The sequence below is a fragment of the Vulpes vulpes genome, chromosome 12, assembly GCF_048418805.1.
Source record: "Vulpes vulpes isolate BD-2025 chromosome 12, VulVul3, whole genome shotgun sequence".
Taxonomy (NCBI): domain Eukaryota; kingdom Metazoa; phylum Chordata; class Mammalia; order Carnivora; family Canidae; genus Vulpes; species Vulpes vulpes.
This window is the reverse complement of record NC_132791.1, coordinates 130,503,802-130,531,444: the sequence shown is the minus strand read 5'-3', so window position 1 is coordinate 130,531,444 and position 27,643 is coordinate 130,503,802. Positions and strand designations below refer to the sequence as shown.

Genomic DNA, 27,643 nt, shown 5'->3' with positions numbered 1-27,643 from the left:
ATACATGGGTGTGTGTAACTAGAGGCAGACTGGACAATTTTAAACCTTTACATTCTGTTGGATCATCAGCTCAGAAGTGAGGTGAAGTATTATGCTAGTATGTGTTTAACAAAGGGCTCTCTGGAGTAAAAAGCTCTGTTTTGTAGCTTTATTCAATTTCCTTGGTGCAAATGCTTCTACTGTGGCCCATTTCAAGCTACCAACTGGACATCACTGGGAACTGGGAAGAAATACTTATGATTGACCCTCGCCACCAGGCAGCAGCCAACTTCAGTACAAAGTTTGAAAACAGTAAGTCTGGCTTAACTGTTGAATGGACGGATGCTGTGCTGGCTACTCATCTTCTGGATCCTTTAACCTTTCTGGAATGTATGTTCTGCAAGTCAAGGGTAGATGTGTGACTACAGCAAGCATTCCCTCCCTCCTTGGCCATTGTAGTGAATGCATTGTGCTGTCCAGATCCACCTGCAGCACAAAGTTCCTCGCTGCCCTAACTGAGGGGTGCTACCTGCTGGTGGCACTCAGGGGAGGCCCTCCATGGGGCCCGCTAGGAGCTGAAAGCTTTCATCTCTGAAAGTGATGTCCCACAACCCACCTGCACACAGTCTCCATCTGAGGGTCCCTTTGCTAGAGAATGCAATCTACAACAACCATATTAAGAAAGAAATCAATACATTTTTTATCTCAAGGTCCTTTTGTTTTTTTTTTCATCAGCCATTTCTTCCACATTGGTGACAATGAGAGTCAGATGTTACCACTTCCTCTGTCTTATGAGAGATGACATTTACCGGAAAGGTGAGCCACGAAGTTATCTTTGAGAATATTCCTAAGAAATCAAGGTTTTTATTGGCAGTTGTAAAGGACTTTTCAAATATGTCTGAGAACTACTCTGTTCTTGAGTATTCACTGGTGATTTGATTTGATTATGGTGTAAGGAAGCAGTTGCCACCTTAAATTATTGAGTCTGAGTCATAACTCCTGGGAAAGTCTCAGCCTTTACTTCTTTATATTGGATTTTCCCCTGTGTCTTTATTATCTTTCTGGGTCTGGAATTAGACAAATCCTCCATATTTATTTTCCTGTTTTCATTTTCATCTCTCTCTGCTGCAGTCTAGCAGTCTCTACAGATTGTGGATCAAGTTCACTATCTCTTCATTAACAGTTTAATGATCTCATTAAGGTTTTTAATTTCAGTGATTATTTTTCAGTTTCTGGAATTTATATTCTATCCTTTTACAAATCTGCCTGTTTATTTTTTATATTCTCTTGCTCCTTACTCATGTTCTCAATTCTCTTTACTTTTTTAAAATTTTAATTTAATTTAAATTTAATTTAGTTACCATATACTGTATTAGTTTCAGATGTAGAGGTCAGTAATTCATCAGTTGTGTATAATACCCAGTACTCATCACATCACATGCCTCCTTCATGCCCATCACCCAATTACCCCATTCCCCCTACTACACCTCCCCTCCAGTGACCTTCAGTTTGTTTCCTAGAGTTAAGAGTTTCTCATGGTGTACCCTTCTCTCTGATTTCATTTTGTTATATTCAATTCTCTCTTTTATTTCTGCAAGCATATTACATGTACTTCTGTCATGCAATTTTTTATAGCTGTATGATGTCCCATGGTCTAAACATGATTTATTTAATTATTGCTCTACTGACGGACATGGGGGAGGGACATAATGTGTTCTGTATTTCCTCTCCTTAGTATGGATCATGCTTTGAGTTGGGCAGGTTGCTCTGAAACACTGATGCTCTGTTGTACCACATTCCTTGTGACTAATGATAAAAGTAAGACACTGACTTGACCTGAGAAGCATCATCCCTAAAACAACTGTACTAATTAAGCATTATGAAAATTATTATAAAGAACTGCTATATAGTTATATTTGATGGCACCAATGTCTCATAAGAAGAGCTAACGTGGCTGAGCTCTTTCTGTGTGCCAGACACGCTTCTAAGTACCTCACGAGTATCAACTCAGTTGATCCAGACAGCACTCTTAAGAGGTGTGACTGAATTTCCAGCCGAGGTATGGATGGATGCAGATTGCATAACTTGCTCCCGGTACCACTCTGGTAGGCTCTCTAGAAGCAGAAGCTAACACAGGGACTCAGGACCACGTGATCCATTGAGGATGTACTGCTCTTCAGGAGAGCTGTGGCCAAGGAGGGCGGCAGGATCCACTGGGAGAATGAGCTAAACAAGGAAGGAGACCAGCCGTACTGGATCTGCAGTGGGAAGAGCAGGAGGAGGCAACAGTAGCAGCTATGGTCTCAGACTCACATCCACCAAGGGTAATGCTCCAGAGTAGGTCACAGGTGCAAGCTGTTAGTGGGATTTGGGTGCACAGGGAGGTAAAGGGTACTTGGGATGGGCACCAGCAATGCTGCTGCAGCTACACAACTAGGAAGGGGAAAGTAGAGTTCAAAGCCAGACGAGCCGGCTGCAGAGTTGCACCCCGGGCTGTGACCTCTGCTACAGCTACCTTCAGATACCACCAGCCCCTGACTTGCCAAGCCAAGTATGCATCCAATTTCCTACACAGTTTAGATTTATTTATTTGGAGAATATTTTATGCCCATTCAGTTCAGAGGTTGTAAGGCTATTTCAACAGCAATTCTCTTATTCCCAATTTGGGAAGGCCTATCAATGCACATTTTGCACTTGCTCAAGGCCAGGACAACAGTACACAAGCCTGAGAATGAGTGCCTCCTGAGCTTCTGTGCCGAACACGTCTCCTTGGCCTTGCCCAGTGTCACTGAGAGAAGGGCTGGGATCATATAGCATCTCTTCAACAACAGAGCAGGTGCAGCCCCAAGAATCCTGGCTTTTCCCTAGGTTCCTCTTCCTCGGTCTCATCGGTGGGGGAAATGGTAGAGGGAGGGTGGTAGGCATCTGGAATTGATCTCTTCAGCTTTTAATGTTTCTGGATCTCAGACACTCAAAGCTCTGCAGGCACAGAGCCAGGGCGGCTGAGAAGCTTTGAGAATGGGGAAACAGTCCACACCAAGGCTTTCCTGCATCCAGGCAGCTGTTTGGACATGCTCTGTCTTCTGCAACGTCGCTCCATCTTCTTTAACCCCATTCTTTTGCTCTAAACAAGCCTCCTTCATCTGAGGTTTATCTCCCAGCCAGCACAGGGGACTGTCAGCCCCGACACTGGCTCCTGCAAAGGGGTCCTGTGTCCAGTTGGTTGGCTCCCGTAAGGACTGGTCTGGTCCCAGGCAGACACCGAGCATTCTTTAGCCTCCAGTGGAGAGTTAGCCGGCTTTACCTCCCTGTGCCCCGGAACCCCAGTCCACCACAGCCCTAGCTGCTCCCTGCCCACCCCGCTCCAGAGACCTGCCCTGGTGTATGCGCAGATGTGCATGTGGGACCACTGCCATAGGAGTCAGGGCTCCCCAATTCTGCCAGGAAAACTGACTTCACAACATTGAGTGTTGTTAGTAGAATTCATCCTGTCATTCTCTCCACTCCATATCATGACCATGTTTAAGTGTATAAACTATTGACTTTTAATTAGTTCTTCCCTTCTCTACCAGATTTCAACAGTTTGTTCTGGTGATGCTACATATTCTCTTGGATCTTAACTGTTCTGTTTCCATCTCCCCCCTTATTTCTCTCCTTGTCTACCCTCAACTCAAAAATCCTGAACAAAGAGGGGCTGGCTGGGTCCATAGAGCATGCGACTCTTGATCTTGGAGTTGTGAGTTCAAGCCCACATTGGGTGTAGAGATTACCGAAAAAAATCCCAAACATAGGGATGCCTGGGTGGCTCATTGGGTTAAGTGTCCAATTTCAGGTCATGATCTCAGGGTCATGAGATTGAGCTCTGCGTCAGGCTCTGTGCTGAGCGTGGAGTGTGCTTGGGATTCTCTCTCTCTGCCCCTCCCCGATTAAAAAATCCTGAACACAATACTAGGAAATTAAATCCAGCAATATATAATAAGAATATGACATCATGAACAAGTGGAGTTTATCTAGAAATTCAGGGTTGGCTTAATACTCATAAATTAAGCAATGCAATTCTCCATATTAACAGAATAAACAGAGAAACTGTATGATCATCTCTATAGACATAGCTCCCATTTATGATTTTAAAAAAAGTTATCAGTAAACTAAGACTAGAAAGAAACCTCATCAATCTGATAAAGAATACCTATGAGAAATCTATATTTGTTACTTTTTCTCTGAAATCAAGAACAAGGCAAAGAGGTTGGTGTTAAATCAAGTCTCTTCATCATGGTACTAGAGGTCCCAACTTACAAGTTACAACAAAGCAAGGAATAAAATCAAAGGACTAAAATAGGAAACGAAGAAATACAATTGTTTTTAATCTATTGATGACATGATAGTTTGCTAAAGAAAACCCAGAAGAATCTAACGAATGACTACGGTAAGCAAATTTAGCAAGATAGCAGGATAAAAGGTCCTTATACCAAAAATCATTTTATTTCCACTAATAACAAATCACTGAACACACAATTTAAATATACTACTATTGACTGAAAATCAAAATAAAAACTAGCATTTACAATAGCATAAAAATACAAAATACATGGCAATAAATATAATAAAGGATAAGATCATTGTACTGAAAAAAGGGAATTAAAGAAGCAAATAGATGGAGGGGTATACTTGGCTCATGAGTTAGAAGACTCGGTAACATTGAAATGTCAATACTTCTAAAATTGATCTATAGATTGAACATAGTGCTAATCAAACACCCAACAACTTTCAAAAAGTTATTCACAATTCTAAAAATTATATGAAAATTTAAAGGACTTGGCCAAGACAATTTTGAAGAAAAACAAAGTTTGAATAATGCTATTTGACATCAATGCTTACTTTAAAGAGATAGTGATCAATACAGCATAGTATTGTCATAAAGATAGAAGAGTAGATTAACAGAACAGAATATAGAGTTCGAAAAGAAACCTAAACATATAGGTTCAATTGATTTTTGACAAAGACAGTAAAGCAATTCAGTGGGGAAGGGAGTCTTTTCAATAAATTGTGTTGGAACAATATTTAGGAAAAAGAATGAGCCTTGACCCTCAACTTACACCATATGCAAAAATTAACCAGAGATGAATCATAGTCCTAAGGGTAAAAGCTAATATGACAGCTTCTAAAAGAACACACAGAACACATAGAAGAAAATCTTTGTGACCTTGAGTTAGGTTGTGAAGTTGCCAACTGGCCAGGAAATCCCCGGCATTCACAATGACTTTCAGATTTACTTTGGAATTAGAACAGTATGTCCTCTTTGTTACATTTCACTTTTGCTTTCAGTTCTAGATTCCTGGGCAGAATTTCTTTGTATCTCTTTAGCTAAAAATGTAAGAACTTATGGAGAAATAGCACTGGGCTGGGCCTGAAGGTGTCATACCATTTCCACCCTGTGAAATTCCTTCCAAAGAAAGAGTATTTGTTCATCATATTGAAATATTTTACCATCAAGGGAATTGAGAGTATTTTACCCTCAAGGGAAAAAATTTTTTAAAATTGATTATTAAATAATAGGATTTGAGAATACACTAGTGGTTAGAATTATTAAATCTCAAAACCAGGAATGGAGGGAGCACGTTTCTCATATCTTATTTACACATGGACAGTGGAAGAAAGCTGGTAGAACAGGTAGAAATGGCCCCATGCGTCTGTCTCATCACTGTCCTCAAGCATTTCCTTGATACCCTCTTTGTCCAAAAGGGTATTGGAGGAAAAATATACTTAGGCAATATGTGAGTGCTAGAAGGACAAATGGAGTTTTTATATAAAATATTTGGGATACTCACAGGGTGAGAAGGAAAATAAAAGTTCAGTTACAATATTAAAAAATTGAGTGCAGGTTTAGAGACACCGGCAGATAGGCTGACTCATTTTTGTCAGTTAACAGAGATTTACTGAGCATCCACTCTTTACAAGTATCCTGCTGGTGCTGGAATAATGTGAACAAAGTACATGCAGTCCTGGCTCACATGCAACTTAGAATTGCTATAGCAAAACAATTCTTTAAAAAAAAAAAAATCAATTAGGAGTGCCTGGGTAGCTCGGTCAGTTGGGCCATTGGCTCTTGGTTTTGGTTCAAGTTATGATCTTGGGGTTGTGAGATCGAGTCCCACAGCAGGCTCCATGCTCAGCAGGGTGTCTTCTTGGGACTCTCTCTCCCTCTGCCCTCCCCCCTGTTCACACACTCTTACTCTCTAAAATGAATAAATATATCTTTTAAAAAAATCAACAGTTAAAGAAAGTTGTGTGAAATGTTGCAAGGAGATATAGTGATCTACTCAGGGCCCTGGCAGGTCTGGTCTCAACTCTGAGTCTGAGGCATGTGCAAATCCTCCTCCTCTCAGGACTTCTCAGTCTTTATTTATTTATTTATTTATTTATTTATTTATTTATTTATTTATTTAAGATTTTATTTATTTATTCATGAGAGATACAGAGAGAGAGGCAGAGACATAGGCAGAGGGAGAAACAGGCTCCCTGTGGGGAGCCTGATGCAGGACTTGATCCCAGGACCCCAGGATCATGACCTGAGCCAAACACAGACACTCAACCACTGAGCCACCCAGATGGCTTGCTTGCTTTCTTTCTTTCTTTTCTTTCTTTCTTTCTTTCTTATTTCTTTCTTTCTTTCTTTCTTTCTTTCTTTCTTTCTTTTTTTCTTTTTCTTTTCTTTTCTTTTCTTTTTTTTCTTTTCTTTTCTTCTTTCTTAGCAGACTTCATTCCCAGTGTGGAGCCCAATGCAGGGCTTGAACTCATAATCCTGAGATCAAGACCTGAGCTGAGGTCAAGAGTTAGGCACTCACATCACCAAGCCACCAGGTGTACTGATAACTAATTAAATTTTTTGGTATAAGTTTGTTCCATGCAATACATTATTCATTGATTATTTACATTCAAATTGAACTGAATATACCAAAAAATTATTTATCTCAAATTTAAATTTAACTAAATGTTCTGTATTTAATTTGCTAACTCTGGCAACCTGATCTGGGAACAAAAGGTGTGTGCTTTCCAAGTCACTGATTTAAACAAAATTGAGTTGTGTACTGATAACTAATTAAATTTCAATTAAAGACCATTAAATGATTTGGGGGGTATAAAACAATAGCTCAAAAAATTGTGAAAAATTGATATTATAACATTTTTCTGGTCCTATCTATACTTATTTATGTAGAGAAGGTTTCCAACATTTACCTTTAGAAATAAAAAAAGGAAACAGCACCTCTGTTGAACCCATGATATTCTAGTAATGATGATACTGACAAACACACATTTGAATAGGTTGTTCAAATTAAGCTGAAACCTCTATTAAGATTGCAATTGTAGTAGAATTTAACTTTTTATCTTTAGTATCAACATGTATGATCTATATATTTTTAAAATATTTTATTTATTTATTCATGACAGACATAGAGGCAGAGACACAGGCAGAGAAAGAAGCACACTCAATGCAGGGAGCCCTATGCAGGCTCAACCTGAAGGCAGAAGCTCAACCACTGAGCCACCCAGGTGCCACTGATCTATAGTGTTTTGATCAAAGGCTTAAGCAGTACTAAACCTAGTGTCAATAATGCAATCAAAGGGCAGCCCCGGTGGCTTAGGGCTTAGGGGTTTAGCGCCGCTGTCAGCCCGGGGTGTGATCCTAAAGACCCGAGTCGGACTCCCCACATGGAGCCTGCTTCTCCCTCTGCCTGTGTCTCTGCCTCTCTCTCTGTGAGTCTCTCATGAATAAATAAAATCTTTAAAAAATATATTGCAATCAAAGAGACATTTTTAACACTTAAGAGCCTTATGATCACAGGGAAAAAATTAAATTTAGTTTATGCACATATTTGTTTCAGAAATATGAGTGATTATAAAGATATTTCTTGTAAACATATATTAAAATTCTGTGGGGGCACCTGAAACTAATATTAATGCTCTATGTTAACTGTATTGAAATTAAAATTAAAATTAAAATTAAATAAATAAAATTCAGGGGGAATAGAATGTTCAAGGACAAAAGGCAATGATGTAATATTTGCAATTATTAAAGATGAGCTGATGTGTCAACTGTGATGATGGTGGACATCAAATGGCTATGGTGTCTGTATTCCACTGCATTGGTTGAAAAGAGTGCTGGGTCAGTGTTATTCTAAAATACCTAGTCTGGATTTTGCAATTGCTTTGCAAATGCAAAAATATAAAACAACTTTTATATTTTAATGTGAAGTTAAAAATGTGCAGAGGAATATAGTTTTTACAAATTCTTTTGGTGGGCACATGATGCAAAGTATGTAAGGACCATGCAAAGGTTTTCAGTCCCGTCAGAGGGTAGCTGAAATGTCTTATAAAGTTCTGAACTGGGCAGGCTCAGAGTAGACTGACTTCTCCACGTGACAGGTCACTGAATCATTTTGGCGCAATTCCAGCTGGAGCCCTGACACATCTGGGCAGGCACATCCACCTAATCCTGAAGGTATCCGGACTCATCCTGACTGTGCTGAATGGAATGGGTGCCCGCTTTGTGTCCACAGGATGACGAATTCCTGAGGAATATTATGGGTTTTCTTTGGGTTCCCAGTTTTCTTTGACTTTCTGGAAGGTCCAGACAGACAGCTGAGCCCGCCCAGGCCCCCGGCCAGCAGGCAGGTGGTCCTCAGGGAGTGCTGAGGGCGCAGTGGCAGGTGCCAGCCTTCAGGTCCCCCGGAGACCTCTAATGGGGGCAGGAGGCCCCAAGGAGGAAGCTGCTTGTACAGTGGCTCCACCCCAAAGATAAAAGCAACCACCCAACCAAGAAAAAAAAAGGTTTCAATCTAGGAAGCTCATAGGTCATCTCTTTCACACGGTAAAAATGCACTGAAAAGGAGAACCTCGCATTTCCAGCCGAGCCCTACCCCGGCAGCGGCCAGGCCAGCCGAGGACTCGCTGTCGGGAAGGCGGGGGTGACCCGGCCCAGGACGCCCTCGGAAAGGAAATCCCCCGGGGCGGGGGCGAGGGGGAGCTTGCCAGGCCGGGGTCAGGGGAAGTGCTGTGGTCGGCGCTGCGGAGTTCCCCCACGTCCTGCAAGGAAAGCACCGGCTGCGCAGAGCCGGGCGGGGATGGGGGCTGGCCAGCCCGCGGGGCCCTAAAAGCGGCGGCGCCCTCCTCCCGCACGCGACACACAGCCCGGGAACAGACAGCCGGGGCGGGGGGGGGGCAGCCGGCCACCGAAGTCACGGCTGGAGCCGCTGGCCAGGGGCCCCGGGCGGCAGGTGGGTGAGGGGCCCCGGGCGTGCGTGTGCGCGGACCTGCCCTCGCGTGGAGTGGGCCCTCGGGGTGGCAGGTGGATGCAGGCCCTCGCGGCACAGTTAAGGTGGGTGCGGGGCCCCCCTGGGTTGCAGGTGGGTGCGGGGCCCCCCGGTGCGCGTGTGCGTGGACCTGCCCTCGCGCAGTGGGGTGCACCCGGGGCACGGTGGAGGGCGAGGGTCTGCACGGAGGCCCAGGGACCGGGGTGGGGGATGCTGCGGTGACCCCTTGCCCGTGTGCACCCTCGCGCCAGCCGGAGGTGAGCTGGGGACAGTCTGCCCCGGGACTTTGTGGGAAGGACCCGATGAGATGGTGCAGGACCTGCGGAGGAAGGAAGGTTGGCGTCTTGGCACGGGGCGAGGATGCCTGGTGGTCAGCAGCGGGGGCCCCTAGCGTGGCCCACCTCCTTAGTCAGAGAGGGGGCCCCGGGCAGGGGCTAAACCATAGGTGTCTGCTAGTCCTTGTCACTGGCACCAGTTCACACCTGTTGTGTGCATGGCCACCCCCTGAAGACGAGTGGGTTTCAGGATTAAATCTCAGGGTCTCAGGAAATAGGTGCCCTGATGGTTGCCGTGGATTTGGGGTTGCTCCGGCTCAGGGGGCTTCCTTCCCCAAGGTTGTGCCTCCCGTCCTTGGCACCTGAATAGGATCGTGTGCCCTCAAACCCTGATAGAAACCATCGGGGAGCAGACCCTATAGTCATTAAGGGAAAACTGGTGTTCTTTTTTTTTTTTTTAATTTTTATTTATTTATAATAGTCACATAGAGAGAGAGAGAGAGGCAGAGACACAGGCAGAGGGAGAAGCAGGTTCCATGCACCGGGAGCCCGATGTGGGATTGGATCCCGGGTCTCCAGGATCGCGCCCTGGGCCAAAGGCAGGCGCCAAACTGCTGCACCACCCAGGGATCCCAAAACTGGTGTTCTTAATACCAGGCAAATAGGGTGCTGTGATCACGGGGTGCTCCGTCAGGTGTGCTCACCTCCAGTTGTTCAGTGTCTACATCTTGTGTAGAGCCGGGTGGTTGTTGGCAGGGCTGGGCTGGTGCAAAGCTGAAACTTGGTTCTGTTCTGAAGGAGCTCGCTGCAGGGGGGGGGGGGGGGGGGGGAGGGCGGGGTTGAGGCTGAGGCTGTGCCAGGTGCTGGAGTGGGTGGAGACACCCTCCAGCCCTGGGATCAGAAAGAAAGGGTGTGACCTTTGACCATTCTGAGAGGAAACTGCTAGAAAGGAGAAAGGAATCCCAGAGAGTGGTATCCAGAGGCCAAGGGACTCCAACGTTTCTTTTTTAAGATTTTATTTATTTATTTGGGGGAGGCAGAGAGCGAGCAAGTGGGGGTGGGAGGTACAGAGGCAGAGGGAGGAGCAGAGTCTCCCCTGAGCAGTGAGCCTCACCTGGGGCTCCATCTCAGGACCCTGAGATTATGGCCTGAGCTGAAGGCAGATGCTTCACAGACTGAGTCTCCCAGGCACCCCTGGAACAGGATGTCTCTAAGAGGAAGTGGGCCCCAGTGTCAGATGCAAACATTTTCATAGGTCTGGGGAACAAAGGCTTTGGGGTTGTTAATGTTGACAGTAGTTTCAGTGACGCTGGCTAAGTCAAGGTGTAGTAGGCAGCCTTAGCTGTAGATGTTGCTGCGTTCACTTGGCTATGAAGAGAAAATGAGGTAAGTAAAGCTGACCCTTGAACAACAGGTTTTTTTTTTTTTTTTAAAGGTTTTATTTATTTATTCTTGAGAGACACACACACACACACACAGAGGCTGAGACACCGGCAGAGGGAGGAGCAGGCTCCATGCAGGGAGCCTGATATGGGACTCGACCCCAGATCTCCAGGATCACACCCTGGACTGAAGGTGGTGCTAAACCACTGAGCCACCAGAGCTGCCCACAACAGGGTTTGAATCACGTGGATCCACATGAAACAAGTGGTTTCGATCTATAGGGTACAGAAATGTAAGATATAGCTTCCTTTGCATTCCTTAACATTTTCTTCTCTCTTGCTGACTTTGTCGTAAAAATACAGTACATCACACGCATGATATCCAGAATATGCATTCACTGACTGTACTCAGTAAGGATCTTTGTCAGCTATAGTTTATTAAGTTCTGGGGAGTCAACAGCCAGGTTTTCAACAGTGTGGGGAGAGGGCATGGGTACCCCCAGCCCTGATTTGTTCAAGAGTCCACTGTACTTTCCAGAACAGAAAGTGGGGTTGAAAGAGGATTTTCAGTGTTGTTCTCACTCTGAAACTGAGACACACTGAAGCAGTCCTGGTATCTTGGAGAACGAGTGCAAGTGCGGAGAGAGGAGGAGGAAGAAGGGAGGGGCTCGGTTGGGGAGCAGGATTCTGATGGAGAAAGACATGGATTTGGGGTGTGAAAGACTTGCTGTTCACTGAGGTCTCTGCGGGGTGCAGAAGGCAGAGCTCACTTCCAGAGCTGAGCTGGGGGCAGCGGGGAGACATGCCAGGAGGATCCTGAAGGTGTCAGACTTGCAGAGGACGGTGGGCTCGGGAGCCATGGGGGCCTGGGACCCGTGATGGGGTGGCAGAGCCTGTGCCAGCCCCAGCCTGCGAGATGGCAGGTCCCCTGGTGGCACTGGGAGGTCTGTGTGTGGAAGTGGGTAATAGAGTTGGAATTGATGCGGGATGGGCATCTTGGAGTATTTTTGTACTTTTATCAGAAACTGTTACCTGCCTTTCTAGAGGTGTCTGTGTGTCTTGTGTCCACATCCACATTTCTCCAGCATGAGACCTGCACAGGGGGTTCACAGTCCCAAATGTGCAGAGGACAGGCGAGTGACACAAATGAACAGATCAGGGGTGTCTCTTTTAAACAAAAGCATACTTTATTTACATATCTTTTTTTTAATTTACATATCTTAATGTTAGCATTATTCTCCTCTTCCACAAAGGAGAATATTGCATTTTTGTTACTTTTGACAGACACAGGTATTAGAACAATTTCAGTTTCTTCATAATTGTACAGTAAGAACCATAGTGTCAGTTCAGCGACAAATGACAAGTGTGGGTTTGGGAATTGGTCATTGTGCTATGGTGGGGGGAGCATGTACCTCTCCAAGTGGTGAGGCCACTGCTCACAGGGAGCTGATATCCCCATGTAGGGGTAGTCCCACTGTGGCCAGTCTGGTTTTTCAGAAGGAGCTGAGGATCTAGACTGTCATGTCTCTTACTTTTAAACAAATGTTAGTAATTAATTAGAACATTAAAGGAAAAAAACCTGTGATCCAAGAAAAACTTACCTGGAAAACACGAGATTCAGGCAGGGCACATGGGTTGGCAAACAGCCTTGTATCCCAGGTTGTCTCTTGGCACCTACGGTTGTGCCATGGTTCTATAACATGTTAACTGGGGAGAACTTGAGTACAGCGTATGTGGGGATTCTGTTGCTTTTGTAACTTTTCTCTGTGTCTAAATTAATGTCAAGATGAAAAGTTATAAAAAATTTTAAAAAATGAAAAGTTAAATGAGTAAAGTGCTAAGGTCAAATTTGGCATGCTGGACATCATCGTACCCCCTGACTGGCTGCTGCTTTGAGCTGCTGGTGTCCCCTGGGACTCCTTGGCCTCTGTGGTGTCTGACCGTGTGTGCTTGGTATGTTGTCCTCAAGTACTAGTGCTCTGTTTTGGAAAAAATCTTAAAGACATCGTTGTGTTGTCACCTCTGTGAATCATTTGACCTTTAAAACAGTCCTTCTTTTTTTAAAACAGGTTTTACAAAAGAGGCGAACCATTCTACTTTAGACTTTTTCCAGTTTTTTCTATAAATCAGAACATTTCAAAATGGAAGCCTAAAACCTTAAAAGGGACTTAGTCTAATCTCCGGGAGGTAGTTTTGTGCATGAATAAACAAATTCCATAGTGAACTGGCGTTTGTGGTATCCAAAGAATGTTAATTTAAAAGGCACGACCTAGTGATATGAGTTGTGTCAAGGAAGTGATAATGATGTTAAATTCTGAATTTGACTTGTGGACTTAAGGGGGAAGTGGTTCTAGCTGGAACATACTGTTGAAGCATGGGCTGCAGTGCAGAATAGAAATAAGGAACTCATGTTTAGTAAAGATCTAAAAATAGTGGCAGTTATCCAGAACAAAGAGAATATTCACCCCTCCGCTAAAGTAGAGAAACATGCTGGTGAGGCAGCTGATGGGTTGGAAGCCTTCCACAGTGACAAGACATCGTGGTATGACATGTGTAGAGAGACAGTGACACCTTAGCATGGTTGATTGGTAATCCAGCCATGTATGTGAATGTCCATATGTGAGAAATCCCAAACTCCATTTGTTCAAATGCGGTGTGATCTCTGAGAAGGGTAACAGTGAGAATGATGGCGAGGTGGTTAGGTTTTGGGAAATGAATAGAGTTAGCAGAGACAAGGTGCACAGAGACAGTGACTAGCACCAGAAAGGTTTTTGTAGCAAAGAGAAGCAAAGCAAAGTGAGACATAGTAGCTTAGCTTTGAGGGAATCATAGCTGGGATGGAGACGCGTTTCTCATGCCACCTGGAAATAAAGCATTGAAAGTTTGGAGTAGAGGGCCCAGTGTTGGTGGACCTGACATGGATCCCCGCGAGGGAACTCACCATGACTTGTTTGTCGGTCGTTGCTAATATTACAAATAGCTAGTCATAACAGAGGTTTCTGAACTTTTAGAAGGTTTCTGTCAAAAAGAGTAGACTGTGACAAAGTAAATTTATTATTATTTTTTGTTATGATAAATTCTGGTTCACGGTATGCTGTCTGTAAAATTATTTCTGACTAAAGCCAAATTTGTATAATTTGATTATCCATCTTAGCCTACAAATTCAGCACTCTGAATTTTGATTCTTTTAAAAAATAAATCCATCATCAGAATAGAAGATTTAGTCTTGTCTCTCGGCACAAAGCTGTGCCCCAAAAGACCATCTGAGCAAATGCATTCATCTCTGATAATTTATTTGGAATAGAATGTTTAATTTGCTAAGTTCTAGTGCAATCACTGAGTCAGCAACCAAGCTCCGGACTGTGGAAAGTAATTATTATTTAGTAAATTTTTAAGCAGGCCTTAAGATGCATCAGCCAATTCTGTTCCTAGTTAGGCTAGATTAGTTAGTTTCTAGATTGTTTTGTTTTCCCCATTAAAATTATTGTAGGAAAAAAAATTACTTGAGCAAGATTTGACATATACTGTATTTCATTGCATCTAAGATGTCATTGATTATAAGACATACCATTACTTTACATACTTCTTGGAAATAAAAATGCTGCTAATTAAAATGCTATATGCTATTAGTTGTAAGATGACAGAGATATTTAAAAAGTGCATCCTAGAATCAGGGAAATACGGTAGTGCATTCTTCTTTTGAGGTAGGTGTTAGGCTTTTTCTCTTTTTCTGGCTGCGAAATTTCATAAGCAAAATATAGTTAGAATTTTTTTTTTCTGTAGAGGACTTTCAGAGCATAACTTTCCACCGTGAAGACAAGCAAGCTGCCTAAGCCCCATGTTTTATCTGCAGACTGGTCGAACGCGTCCATGAGAGCGCTGGCCACCGGGGGGACGCAGACGCTGAGGGCCACCTGCTGACCTACAGGGCTCCATGCTCCTGTGAAGGGTTTTGATTCTCTTTGAGGTGCTGTATTGTCATGCTTGAGCCGCTGTATGAAGATGGTGCAAAGGTGTGGTTGTACGTAATTGTCAGTGTAGAACCAGCATCTCACCACGCCGAAGCCCTGCGTGCACAGGCACGGGTCAATAGGTTTCCTGGTCTGGGGTCCCACTTAGTGTGAAAACCAACCCAAATCTAGAGCCGTGCACAAAACTACCTCCCCCGAGAAAGGCTAGTCCCTTTCCTTCCCTGTCCACCTCACTATGAACATAGTACAAAATAGCATATTCTTGTCAAATCTGCTGAGAAGCAGCCCTGTGTTCGAACTGAAGTACGACCACTCATGTGAACTGTACCGCATGTCCACATACTCCACATTCCCCGCAGGCGTCCCCGTGTCCGAGAGGAGCCTGGCCCGTGCCGGCTTCTACTACACGGGCGCCAAGGACAGGGTCCGGTGCTTCTGCTGTGGCCTGATGCTAGACAACTGGAAGGCTGGGGACAGCCCCACGGGCAAGCACAGAAACCTGTACCCGAGCTGCAGCTTTATCCAGAATCTCAGTGCAGTCAGCACGGTGGGGGCTGCCTCTCAGCCCCCTGCCCCTTCGTCGGAGGCCAGGTCCACACATGCACAATCCCCTGGCCTGGAGCGCAGCAGCTATTTCAGCGCATCCTACACCAGCTTCCCTGTGGACCCTGTCGACTTCAGACCCAGTCCAGCCATGTCCCCCTGGAGGGCAGGCCCCTCCTGCGTCACCATGAAGAGCGAGGAGGACAGACTGTGCACCTTCCAGGGCTGGCCCCTGGCCTTCCCACTGCCGTCGGCCCTGGCCAGAGCCGGCTTTTACTATGTGGGGCCCGGGGACAGGGTGGCCTGCTTTGCCTGTGGTGGGAAGCTCAGCAACTGGGAGCCGGATGATGATGCTTTGTCGGAACACCTGAGACACTTTCCCGACTGCCCATTTGTGGAAGGTCAGCCTCAAGCCACTGTGAGATATACAGCCTCCAACTTGAGCATGCAAACCCTCGCGGCCCGCTCCAGAACCTTCTGTAACTGGCCACCCCGAGCTCCTGTTCACCCTGAGCAGCTTGCTAGTGCTGGTTTTTATTACATGGGTAAGACACTTCCTCTGTTGTCAGCCTTCATCTCACACATTTTCAATGAGCATATTATATGTATTCATCAGTTTGGTCCGCAATTAATTGTAGGTCACAGTGATGATGTCAAGTGCTTCTGCTGTGACGGTGGACTGCGGTGTTGGGAGTCTGGAGACGACCCATGGGTGGAGCACGCCAAGTGGTTTCCCAGGTTGTTGCTTTGGCACTCTCTTTGCAAGTGTTTGCTGTTATCATCACATAGGTTATATGTGTTTCCCTTAGAATAAGCTGTTGCTCTACTCTGTTTCAAAGATGCACTTGTGAATAAACTTAGGATGGATCACCTAGAAAAATCACTGAACTATTTCAATGGAAGATAGAGGTGTAGGTTTTTTTCTGTATAATGAAAAAATAGATATCTATTTTAAAATGATATATGTTCATCATAGGACGAAAATCACATACTGGAGGAAAGTACAGAAAAAAAATGTGAACATCCAGAAATCTGCCTAAAGAGGACCAGTTAGCATTTTAATGACTATCCCTGAAGACATCTCTTCATGAATATGTACACATACAGATAAATGTAGATAGGAATACATGAATTAGATATTATTATATATACTGTTTTGAAACTTTTTTTCAGCCATTCTTATGTTTTGGACTTATTTCCATTTGTTCAACATTTAATATTAATTGCTTGTCTTTGGCTAGGGACTGTTCCGATGGTTAAAACACTCAGTTGAACAAAACCAAAATCCTTGGTCTCATAGGTGAATTTAATAGCAAGAGAGGCATACACTTAATTAAAAACTTAATAAATGAGTTACATGGCATGTCAGGAGATAGCAAGTGCTATGGGTAGACAGGAAAAGCAGAGCTGGATACAAAGAATCAGAAGCACCAGGCAGGCCGCAATATTCAATATGAGGGTCGGGGTAAATCCAGACCCACCTCATCTGTTTGATCACTACAGAGCATTTTATTGTCAATTCTTACACTTTTGATTGTTCTTTACTTATTTACCTTCTCCTTTTTTAAATTGAAATCAGGTAGCTTATGATTATATTTTTGCATGGTCAAAACTTTTGGTGTTTTTAATGTTGCTTACTAAACTCAGTATCCTGATGTATTTTCCTAACGTAAATTGTTAGTATCATACTCTATTTATAGCACCTTTACGTGCCCCAAATATTTCAGATTTCAAAACTCACAAAGATTAGGAAGAACCCCTTACACAGATGTTTTTGAACAGTGCCGCTGGCCTTCCATGGTGCTGATTTTGTGAATATATACAAAGAAGGGTGAGTTTGCTTTTGGTAGTGTGAGGGGTTCATTTTGTGCTTTAGGTCAACTGTGATGTGTATTATCCAGGAATTGCCAGCTTGTGAAGACCTGACCTATTAGGAAATATGTTCACCTTCGTCATTACTTCTCTTGTCCCTCTTTGTATATTGTTAACTTTTAAACCTACAAACCTTATGAGTGAACAGTGTCATTTATTAGAGAGCCTTCTACCTATTTCCTCAGCTCAATGTTCAGAGCGTCTATATCAGACTTCAAACTTTTGAAGAGGGCAGCTGGGAGCTCTCAGTGGAGGCAGCCTACCTTGCCGCCAGGAGGACTGAGCATCTCATGACCCTTGTAGCTTCGGCTACAGCAGAACAGCCCATGCAGGCTCTCTTGCTTATGGCATCTCGCCTTTACTGTAGTATGTGAAATGAATGTTCACACAAAATATTTAACAGGCTACAGATGGTGGGATTTAAATTAACCCCTCAAACTTAATTTTGTTTATGTTTTAGGTGTGAGTACTTGATACGCATCAAAGGACAAGAGTTCATCAGTCAGATTCAAGCCAGTTACCCTCATCTACTTGAACAAGTAGGGATGGTTCTTTTTTTTTTTTTTTAGATCATTGGTTAACAACAGATAAATTATTTTCTGATAATTACAGAGAGTAGTACACCAATTTAGTGAAAAGATAAGAGTTGTTTTAAAAATACATTTCATTTTTAAAAATACCCAACATGGTCTTAGAACTATTCTTTGGATAAAAACAGATTCAGAATTCAAGACGTCCTAAAAAATAATATGTGAGGGATGGCTCTAAGTATTTCTTTAATAAAGTTGCAATAAATTAAATTACTTGAGGAAAAAAATTGGTTGGGATGGCAGTATTTAATAGTTTTACTACGCAAATTTTTGTTTAAAAGACTTGAGAAAGAATTGTATCGCTCTTTCTAATCTTCCTGGGAGGAGATTGCTGGGAAAATGGTGAAGTAGGAGGAGCCTAGGCTCATCTCATCCATCCCATGGATATAACTAGGTAACACTCACATCAGTGTAAATAACCCAGAAAACAACTGGAAGACTGATAGAGCAGGCTCTCCACAGCTAAATAGAGAAGAGGCCACATCAAAGAGGGTAGGAAGGGTGGAGGCTCTGTGGGCTGGGCCATCCACGAGAGTGAAGGAGCCACAGGCACAGAGAGTGGAGAGAAAACAGACCCTCACACCAGAGAGCCCACGCAGGGAACAGCCCTGTAACATTTGGCTTTGAAAACCAGAGGGGCTGAATTTTGTGAGTCCTTAAAACCAGCGGGACTTAAACTTGGAACTTTTAAAATCAGTGGCTCAGCAATGGGACAACTAGTGGGTGAGAGGAACCTAGTCCCTGCTCATAAAGACAAAGCCTGCAGAGATACGGTATAAGGAGCAGCAGTTTGAAAAACACTTGGGGTGTATGGGAGACGGAGTCATTAATGAATCTCAGAGTTCATGGAGGGAAACTCTGCAGGAGCAAAGGAGCTGGCAGGTCCCCCTCAGCATAAACACATAGCCACCAGTGGGAGCCAGGGTGGCCCTGACACTCACTACCTCACTTGCTTACACTGTACCACTTCCTCCAGCGGGCCTGCCTCTGTCCTGGTGCTGGGGGTCCCCTTCAACCGGAAGACTGGCACAAATCTTGCTGACACTATGTCTTGTAATTTATGGATGCACTCCATCCAATGTACTCTTGGTTAGAGCTCATCCAAACCAGAGCCACAGGCTGGCAGTGTGCAAGCAGCCCCAACAGGGGCCACCTCCCCCCCCCAAAGTGACTCCTTCTCCAGGAAGAGGGAAAGATAAGCACACACACCAGTCAGATGGCAGCTCCAGCCTTGGGCTGGGAGCAGACAGCAGGTAGACTGCAGGCTCAGCCCAACAATGCAAGCTTCTCAGGGGACAACATAGGGAAAGAACCCTGTGGCTCAATGCTTCTGCATCTCTGGTGAGTGCCTAGTCTGACTCACCTCAAACCCAAGGTGGCCCCAGACTGGCTTAAAAACCCCATGGGGACAAAACTGCCCACAACAGGCAAGGGGAGCATCTGCAGATGACTGGACTTAAGGCCAATGTGGCTGAGCCATAACAGCAGGACATGTACAACACACATGGGAGATACTCTGAATGGCCGGGTCCTGGGGAATGAGGGACATAGCACTACAGGGCACTGCAGCATCTCTGCTTCTTGAGGCCATGACTTTGAAGAGCAGAAGACATCACTGACTTTCTCAATACATAGAAACAGACAGAGTTAGACTGAAATGAGGAGACAGAAACCTATGTCCCAAATGAGAGAACAGGACAAAACCACAGCAAGAGAGCCAAGTGAAACAGATATAAGTAACATGCCTGATGGAGAATTTAAAGTAATGATCATAAGGATCCTCACTGGACTTGAGAAAAGGCACGAGTGATCCCCATAACAGATATACAGAATAAGATAGCAAAGATAAATGAAATGAGAAACACTCTTGATGAAATGAGCAGCAGGATGGAAGAAGCAGAGGAACAAATTAGTGACCTCGAAGACAGAGTAATGGGAAGTTATCAAGCTGAGTAAGAGAGAGAAAAAATTATGTAAAATGAGAATAGGCTTAAGGAATTCAGCAACTCCATCAAGCATAACAATATTTATAATATATGGATCTCAGAAGAGGAGAGAGTGAAAAGGGGGCAGAAAATTTATGTGAAGAAATAATAGCTGAAAACCTCCTGAATCTGAGGAAACAGAAATCCAGATCCAGAAGGCAGAGAGAATCCACAGCAAAATCAACCCAAGGAGGTCCACACTAAGGCACATATAATTAAAATTGCAAGAAGTAGTGATAGAGGGTCTTAAAAGCAAGGAGGAAAAAGACAGTTACATATAAAAGAAGCCCTATAAGTCTAGAGGAGGTTTTTCAAGCAAAAACTTGTCAGGTCAGAAGAGAGTGGTAGAATATGAAAGTGCTGAATGGGAAATAATCTTCCTGGAAAAGCAGATGAGAACTTATACAATAGTTTGAGGATCAAACACTTTTCAGCCACAGTTAGTAGAACTGATAGAGGGTCCAACTTATTCCAAAGGATGACCCAGGAAATGTAAGATGTTTGGGATGAAAGGCAGACCATAATTGTCTCATAGATTACTGAGAAGATATAGCCCTTTTCTTGCCTTCACGAATATAGATTCTATGAAGTATAGTTTATGGTGTAGAGAATAACTGTTGAATATAAACAAAATACTGCTTTCAAGATAAAAAATCATTTTGCCTGTAAGCAAGTCAGTCTGCAATAAATTGAATAAAATAGCTTTCTTGACTCATGTACATTGTAATGGACAGGCTGAGACTTATATTTTAATTTACAATTTTTTTCCTGTAGTTGTTATCTACCTCAGACAACACAGAGGATGAAAATACTGAGTCACCAAGTAAGTATAATGACAATAATTACTGCATTTAAATAGAACCATTGTTACTCTGGAGACGGAAAGCTGATGGTGGTCATATTATTGTACCATATGACACTCTATACTTTATAATGCACTCTCACATTCATTAAGTTTGTATTTCTCACACTTTAGTGCTCATCATAATTGCCTAAGGAATCAGATTTCTGGTCTCCACTTTAAAGCTATCATATTGAGCCATGGCATCTAAGGGTGGGATTTGAGTATGTCGTTTTAACAGACCACATGCATCCAGCCTCACACTCATTTTCAGACCTTGTGGGAACACAGGTAGTCTGACATTAGCTCGCTCACATATTATTTCTATAAAATGAAGATAGTAGAAAATATTATTCCTATTCCTCAAGAGGGACCCTGAAGCTCAGATAGGTTAAATGACCTGTCTTTTTAGGCTAAACCTAAAAGGTGATTGAACCAATATTTGAACAGGCTGTTCTACTCTATTATCTAGTGTTTAATTCAATTCAATAAATATTTATTGTGTGACTGCTATTCTGAGGAAAGGACACAGAACAGAGTAAACATAACTCATGCTCTTGTGAGCCAACAGTCCAGGGAATTCAGACAAGTACACAGGTAGGAGAAAGGGATATGGAAAAGTAAAGCATGGTGTGCTGTGGGAATGCATGAAGGACCATGCACCCGGACTTTGGAACATGAGAAAAGGCTTTCCAGAGGAGGTATTCGTCTTAGCACAGAAAACCTGGGAAGGGTAGGGGTTAGCCAGATGACAAAGGAATATTTGTCAAAATATTTGTCAAAAGAATATTCTAGACAGAGAGAACAGCCTGTGAAAGTCTTAAGTGACAAAAAAGAACAGGCACATTTGAAGAACTGAACAAAATTCTGTACGAGCAGAGGTGGGATTTGTGAACAGGCAAACGAAGGAAGCAGAGTTCTTTGAATGATCAACGCTGCACAGGCAGAGTCTGACCCAAGAGCCATCAGTTTGTGACTTCTGGGCTCGAGCATAGCATGTGAAGGAGAAAGTGGTAGGAGATGAGGCTGAAGAGGTGAGTGGGGCCCAGATCGTGTGCCGTCTTATGAGCCACAGTCAAACGTTTGTGAGGACAATGGAACTGTTGCTGAGATTTCAGAAGGAGTGCTACACAGTTGGATTTGTGTTTGTGAAAAGCCACTCTGGTGGCATTGCTGAGAAGGAACGAGACAGGAGAGGCATGGTAGGAGGCCCCGCAGTGATGGCATGAGTGAGGACAGTGGCCTCTCTGAAAAATATGTGACACGTGCTTGATTTAGAAAGCTCATTTGTTCATTCATCATAGGGAGAAAAGAATGCTGAGTGGATGGTGATATCCAAACTTCTGTTCCTTTCTCCCACTCATAGTTATGCCTGGTAATGCATATTTTCTATCATAATACGCTATTCCATATTCTTATTTAGTGACTGAACATGTACATCATTATCTTAAATTTAACAAAGTTAGTATAAAACAATGCCTATATGTTCTGGGCTTTATGTTTTTGAAATGTAATAACTTTCAATTCAAAAGATATACAGACTCTCCCAACATGTGGAAAATCCCTTATTCCATGTAGTTGTCCATTTTGGACCTGGAGAATACCATTCAGAGGATGCAGTCATGATGAACACCCCGGTGGTGATGGCCGCCTTGGAGATGGGCTTCAGTAGGAGCCTGGTGAGGCAGACTGTGCAGAGTAAGATCCTGAGTACTGGAGAGAATTACCGAACGGTTAATGAGATCGTGTCTGACCTACTCCACGTGGAAGATGAAATAAGGGAGGAAGAGAAAGAAAGAGCAGCTGAAAACAGAGAATCAGGTACATATCTGCATTGATTGGTGTCTGTCTCTGTGTGGATATGATGCCACCATGTGTAAGTCACTAAAAGTATACTCCTTGTCAGGGCAATCAAGTTTTATGTTTAGTGTTTTCAATTTGAATTCTGGAATTTTTCTTTTACATTACACTGTATTTGAATTGCTCATTAGTCAGTGGAAAATGTATGTATTGAGTGAAAGCATTTTCTTAATTTATATTTTTACTCTAAGCGGTTGACTGCATATGTAATCAAGGCTTGTTTGTGATCCCAGGCTCACTCTCCTTTGCTGCAAATCAGGGTGGGATCAGGGACAATTATTTTAATATTAGCATCACAGAGTGTCTCAGCGCAATGACATTATTATTTTTTTAAAGATTTTTATTTATTTATTCATGAGAGATGGAGAGAGAGGCAGAGACATAGACAGAGGGAGAAGCTGGCTTCCTGCGAGGATCCCAATGTGGGACTCGATCCCAGGACCTGGGATCACGACCTGAGCCGAAGGGAGATGCTCAACCACTGAGCTACACAGGTGCTCCCCCAATGACATTATTATAGCATTAATAATACATGTTAATGTACAAATTATGATTATGTTTCCTGCCAGCCAATATAAGAACTAAGGGAGTCCTTCTGTTCTTGAGGGGAGGGTGAGGACACTGTTGCACATTCTCTCAAGACAAGGTAGCCATGTCCCTCCATGCCTTGTCTGCCACTATATGGCCTTTGCTCTGTGGCCCTTCACCAAGACTCTCTTCCTCCAGGCATATCCATCCCCATCTGGTCACTCTGAATGCTGTCATTACTCTGGCCTAGACAAACAGAAATGCTCCTCTCTCCTTTGCTGCTCTTTGACAAGCATGAACCAGATCCATAAGTCTTTTCAATATAGTTTAAAGCAAACTGCAACTTTTCAGAAGCTTCTACTAGAGATTTGGGAATAACAGCAGAGTGTTTACATCATGGACAACAGTCGACAACTCTAGCTGTTTGGGTCTCTCTTAGTCCCCTTGAAGGCATCCTCGAGAATCTCTCTGCCTAGCATCTGTTCTGGTTCATCGCTATATAGCTCTGACCATTTTACACAAATGACTAGGTTATTCCCAAGCATGTTTTCTCTTAGGAGAGCTCACTCCCCCAAATACCCCCAAGCCCAGAAAGGGCAGAGAGTTTGCCCCTTAACTTTGTCCAGTGCCATCTGGGATCTATTTCTGCCAAAGATGATTGGCAGATCATCAACTCCAGGTTTGGATAAGCCTACTCCTTACATGGATTTGTCTTCTGGCCAATCTGGACAAACAGATCCTGCCTTTACCTAAGTGTGACTTATTCAATTCTGCAAACCACCAACACGAACAGCAACGGAGCCCAAGCTCATCTTTGTGTATCCTTGCAGTGGTCTTCTCCATCTTAGTTGTTGGTCATCATCCCTTGAAGAAGAAAATACCCACCTCTACAATTGTTTGTAGACCCTATGAAGTCTAAAGCCATCCAGCTATAAAACATTTGTATTTCTTTCTTTTTTATAAAAAGATTTTATTTATTTGAGAGAGAGAGAACATGAGTGGTGGGGAGGGACAGAGGGAGAAGCAGACTCCCTGCTCAGCAGGGAGCTTGACTTGGGACTGGATCCCAGGACTTTGAGATCATGACCTGAATCAAAGACAGACACTTAACCAACTGAGCCACCCAGGCACCTCAAAACACTTGTTATTTCTTTCAAAGAAAATCAACGGTCTGCAATCAACAATACAATAATTTGCATCATCAAAAAGATCTTGTAGCATCTGCACTCTCTGTTATGTCTACACTGTCCAGCACACAGTCTTCACATAGTCTGTGCTCAAGAAATATTGCTTTAATGAATAAATGAAAATATTTCATTGAGATTACTGATGACTTTATAGTTTTTCCAAGAACAGCGGGTAAATAATTTCTTGACAGGTGTGTAAATAAAGAGGCAGTTTAGGATTTCATTTCCAGAGCAAAAGAATAATATGCTTCAAAGGTATATTCAAGTCTTTACCTCTTATAAGCCAGAATAGTCTATGACTTTGAAATGAGTCTTTTTTTGCTCAACCACTAGCAATACGATTTAAGAAATCTTAAGGATTTCAGATAACTTATTACAATAGTCTAAGTAAAATGTAATTACCATCCAACTATTGATTTCGACTCAGGTCATGATCTCAGGGTCCTGGTATTGAGCCCCACACTGGACTTTGTGTTCAGAGGGGAATCTGCTTCTTCCTCTGCCCCTCCCCCTGACCTCCCTTTTCTTGCTCTCTCTCTCTCTCTCTAATAAATAAATAAACTTTTTTAAAAAAAAGAAATCTCGGATGGAAAAATGAATATACATCAACATCAAGTGTAAATTATATGTTCATTTTCTGGTATATCAGTATTTCTCTATTAGATGATTTCACCAAATGTATTAGATTCTAATTCTTAACCCCTCTGGCCATGACCTCTCTATTCCTTCTGCTCCTTACATTACTATGGCTCATTTGCTCGACAGCTGTTTATGGAGCAGGTACTTTATGTAGATACCACCTAGGCCCTTCTCCTTTTCCCATTTACTCTCAGAGCTCTAGTTATCTTCAAAATGTGTATCTTTGACCTTGACTATTTTACTAAGTGGTATTATTTTTTATTTTTTATTGAATGGTTCTGTTTTTATCTCCTATTACTTGACAGAGTCAGTGTTTCAAAAATCTAACATTATCTTCCCCCAGATAATTCTTTTTTAGACAGCCACACTTCTGTCATTAGTTATTTCATAGAAAAAGCCTTAAGGATCATGGTAAAATTGTGTAATAATGAATAAACTTAGATTCATAAGTTAAAGTCCAAGGAGATAATAAAATTGCAGAGTTTCAAAATATAAAATATTTTACCAACAAATACAAAATCTGGATCTCAGCGGCAAATACAATGATCCTATGGACAGAAAGTTATCACCTGACAAGTAGGATTTAATCTTTAACATGCTGTTGGTGCCTTTCCCCACTTACTATAAAAAATTTGGGTAATGGCAATATCTAATCTAATATGAGAAATAATTAAAATTTCATCTTAAAATGGGAATTTTGAAGAAATTTTACAGGTGGATGATAATTGAAGAAATACACTTTGTGTCCTTTTTAATCTCTTGATTTTATCTTTCCCCAAGTTGACTAGGTTGAATTGGAATTTTAGTTTGATCAGGCTCTGACTTTGACTTGGTTAAAGGCTGAGCAGTTGTTCAGAATGTCTGAGGACACAGCCTGTGACACCAGACTGCCTCCATTTGTGTGTCCTTGCGCAGTTCCCTTGCCTCATGAGCCTGTTTCCTTCTCTGCTAAGTGGGGGCCCTGGCACCTCCCTCTGTGGCTGCTGGGAGCATGGAATGAAGGGACACATGACAGACAGGGTGCTCATCCTGGAACCCCCGGACCTAGCATCCCCTGCGGTGCCCAATGGATCATGAATTTTGAGGGTTTTCCATTCAGTTATGTGTATATGTGGAAGGAAGCCTTTGAGCAGAGTTGGAACGTGTTCATGCTTGTTTTCTTTTTTATAAAGATGATGTATCATTAATCCGGAAGAACAAAATGGTGCTTTTCCAACATTTGACTTACGTGCTCCCAATCCTGGACAGTCTCCTAATGGCTGGGGTGCTTAATGAGCAAGAACACAGTTCTATTAAACAGAAGGCACGGACATCTTTACAAGCAAGAGAGCTGATCGATACCGTGTTAGTAAAGGGAAGTTCTGCAGTCACCATATTTAAAAACTCTCTGCAAGAAATTGACCCCATGTTATACAAGCGTTTCTTTGGTGAGTGTTATGCAATTAGTTTGGGGAACTTTCTAGGTCAATTGAAAATATGCTCTTAATGTGACAAGCGAGGGTGGTGCATGGAAACTGAGTCACGACACTGTACACCTGACACTGATATTACACTGTATGCTAAGTCACTGGAACTTAAAATTCAATTCAATTCAACTAAAAAATATGCTCTTAATAATTATTTATTATGAAAATAATAAATACTGAAAATAATTCGATCTAAAAGGTGAAAGAGTTCTGTTGCATTGACATGATGATGGTCATTTATAGCATTTGGCTAGAGTCTAAACTGTTAGTTTAAAAAAATATATTTTGTGACTCAATATTAGCCTTACTTGTTATTAGTAATGCTTTTTGTTTTGCTCCCTTAGTACAACAGGATAGAAAGTATATTCCCACGGAAGACATCTCAGGTAAAATAGCATTAATAATTTAAACCAGTACAAATTATTGGTTTTATTTTCTTAGCTTTTCATTGGAGAAGCAGCAGTAAGTTGCCTCTCCTTAACCATTCTTTTCTCTTGTTAGATTTGCCAGTGGAAGAGCAATTGAGGAGACTACAAGAAGAAAGAACGTGTAAAGTGTGCATGGACAAAGAAGTGTCTATTGTGTTCATTCCTTGTGGTCACCTGGTGGTGTGCAGAGACTGTGCCCCGTCCCTAAGAAAATGTCCTATTTGTAGAGGCACAGTCAGGGGCACAGTTCGTACATTTCTTTCCTGAAAAGACCCAAGACTTTGTCTAATTTAGAAAGAGTGGATTAAATGTATTATAATTTTGACCTCTGGAATGGTTGGTTTCCTTAAGATTTTTAAATCTATTTTGCAACTCAGAACTTTTATATAAATATATAGCTAAAACATGTGAGCCATATGTATGTTTTAAATCTATTTTGCAACTCAGAACTTTTATATAAATATATAGCTAAAACATGTGAGCCATATGTATGTTAGAATGATAGACTTTTGTTCAAGTGGGAAAAGACAGAGCACTACAAGCATGATACTGAATCAGAATTTCAACACTACTGAAATCGTAAGTGAAGTTTAAATTTTTGAATTAAGCTTTCAGAATTTTAAATATTTTGGAGTCCTATGAAGAAACAGGAGCACAGATTATTTGCCTTTCTTGATCAGTGTCCTATATGTAGTAGGTCTTGATATTTGTTGGATGACTTTTTAGGGACTTGGTGGTTTTGCAAAGAATTCTGTGAAGAACATTTTAATAAAGCCATCAAAATTA

The 27,643-nt window shown here is 42.6% G+C and overlaps 1 protein-coding gene across 4 annotated transcripts; it reads left to right on the top strand.

Annotated features, from left to right (window-relative positions):
- Nucleotides 1-27,643, top strand: BIRC3 (baculoviral IAP repeat containing 3). Of its 4 annotated transcripts, XM_072729945.1 has the most exons (10): nt 1-291; nt 715-795; nt 13,017-16,006; nt 16,100-16,199; nt 17,794-17,872; nt 20,683-20,731; nt 22,328-22,570; nt 26,136-26,390; nt 26,774-26,815; nt 26,931-27,643. In XM_072729945.1, the coding sequence occupies exons 3-10, from the start codon at nt 15,154-15,156 to the stop codon at nt 27,122-27,124; spliced, it is 1,815 nt and encodes a 604-aa protein (XP_072586046.1). In that variant the 5' UTR covers nt 1-291; nt 715-795; nt 13,017-15,153; the 3' UTR covers nt 27,125-27,643. The 4 variants fall into 4 exon arrangements, with proteins under 4 accessions (XP_072586046.1, XP_025862535.2, XP_025862532.2 ...); XM_026006750.2 differs by lacking the exons at nt 1-291; nt 715-795 and adding an exon at nt 9,145-9,254; XM_026006747.2 differs by lacking the exons at nt 1-291; nt 715-795 and adding an exon at nt 9,229-9,355.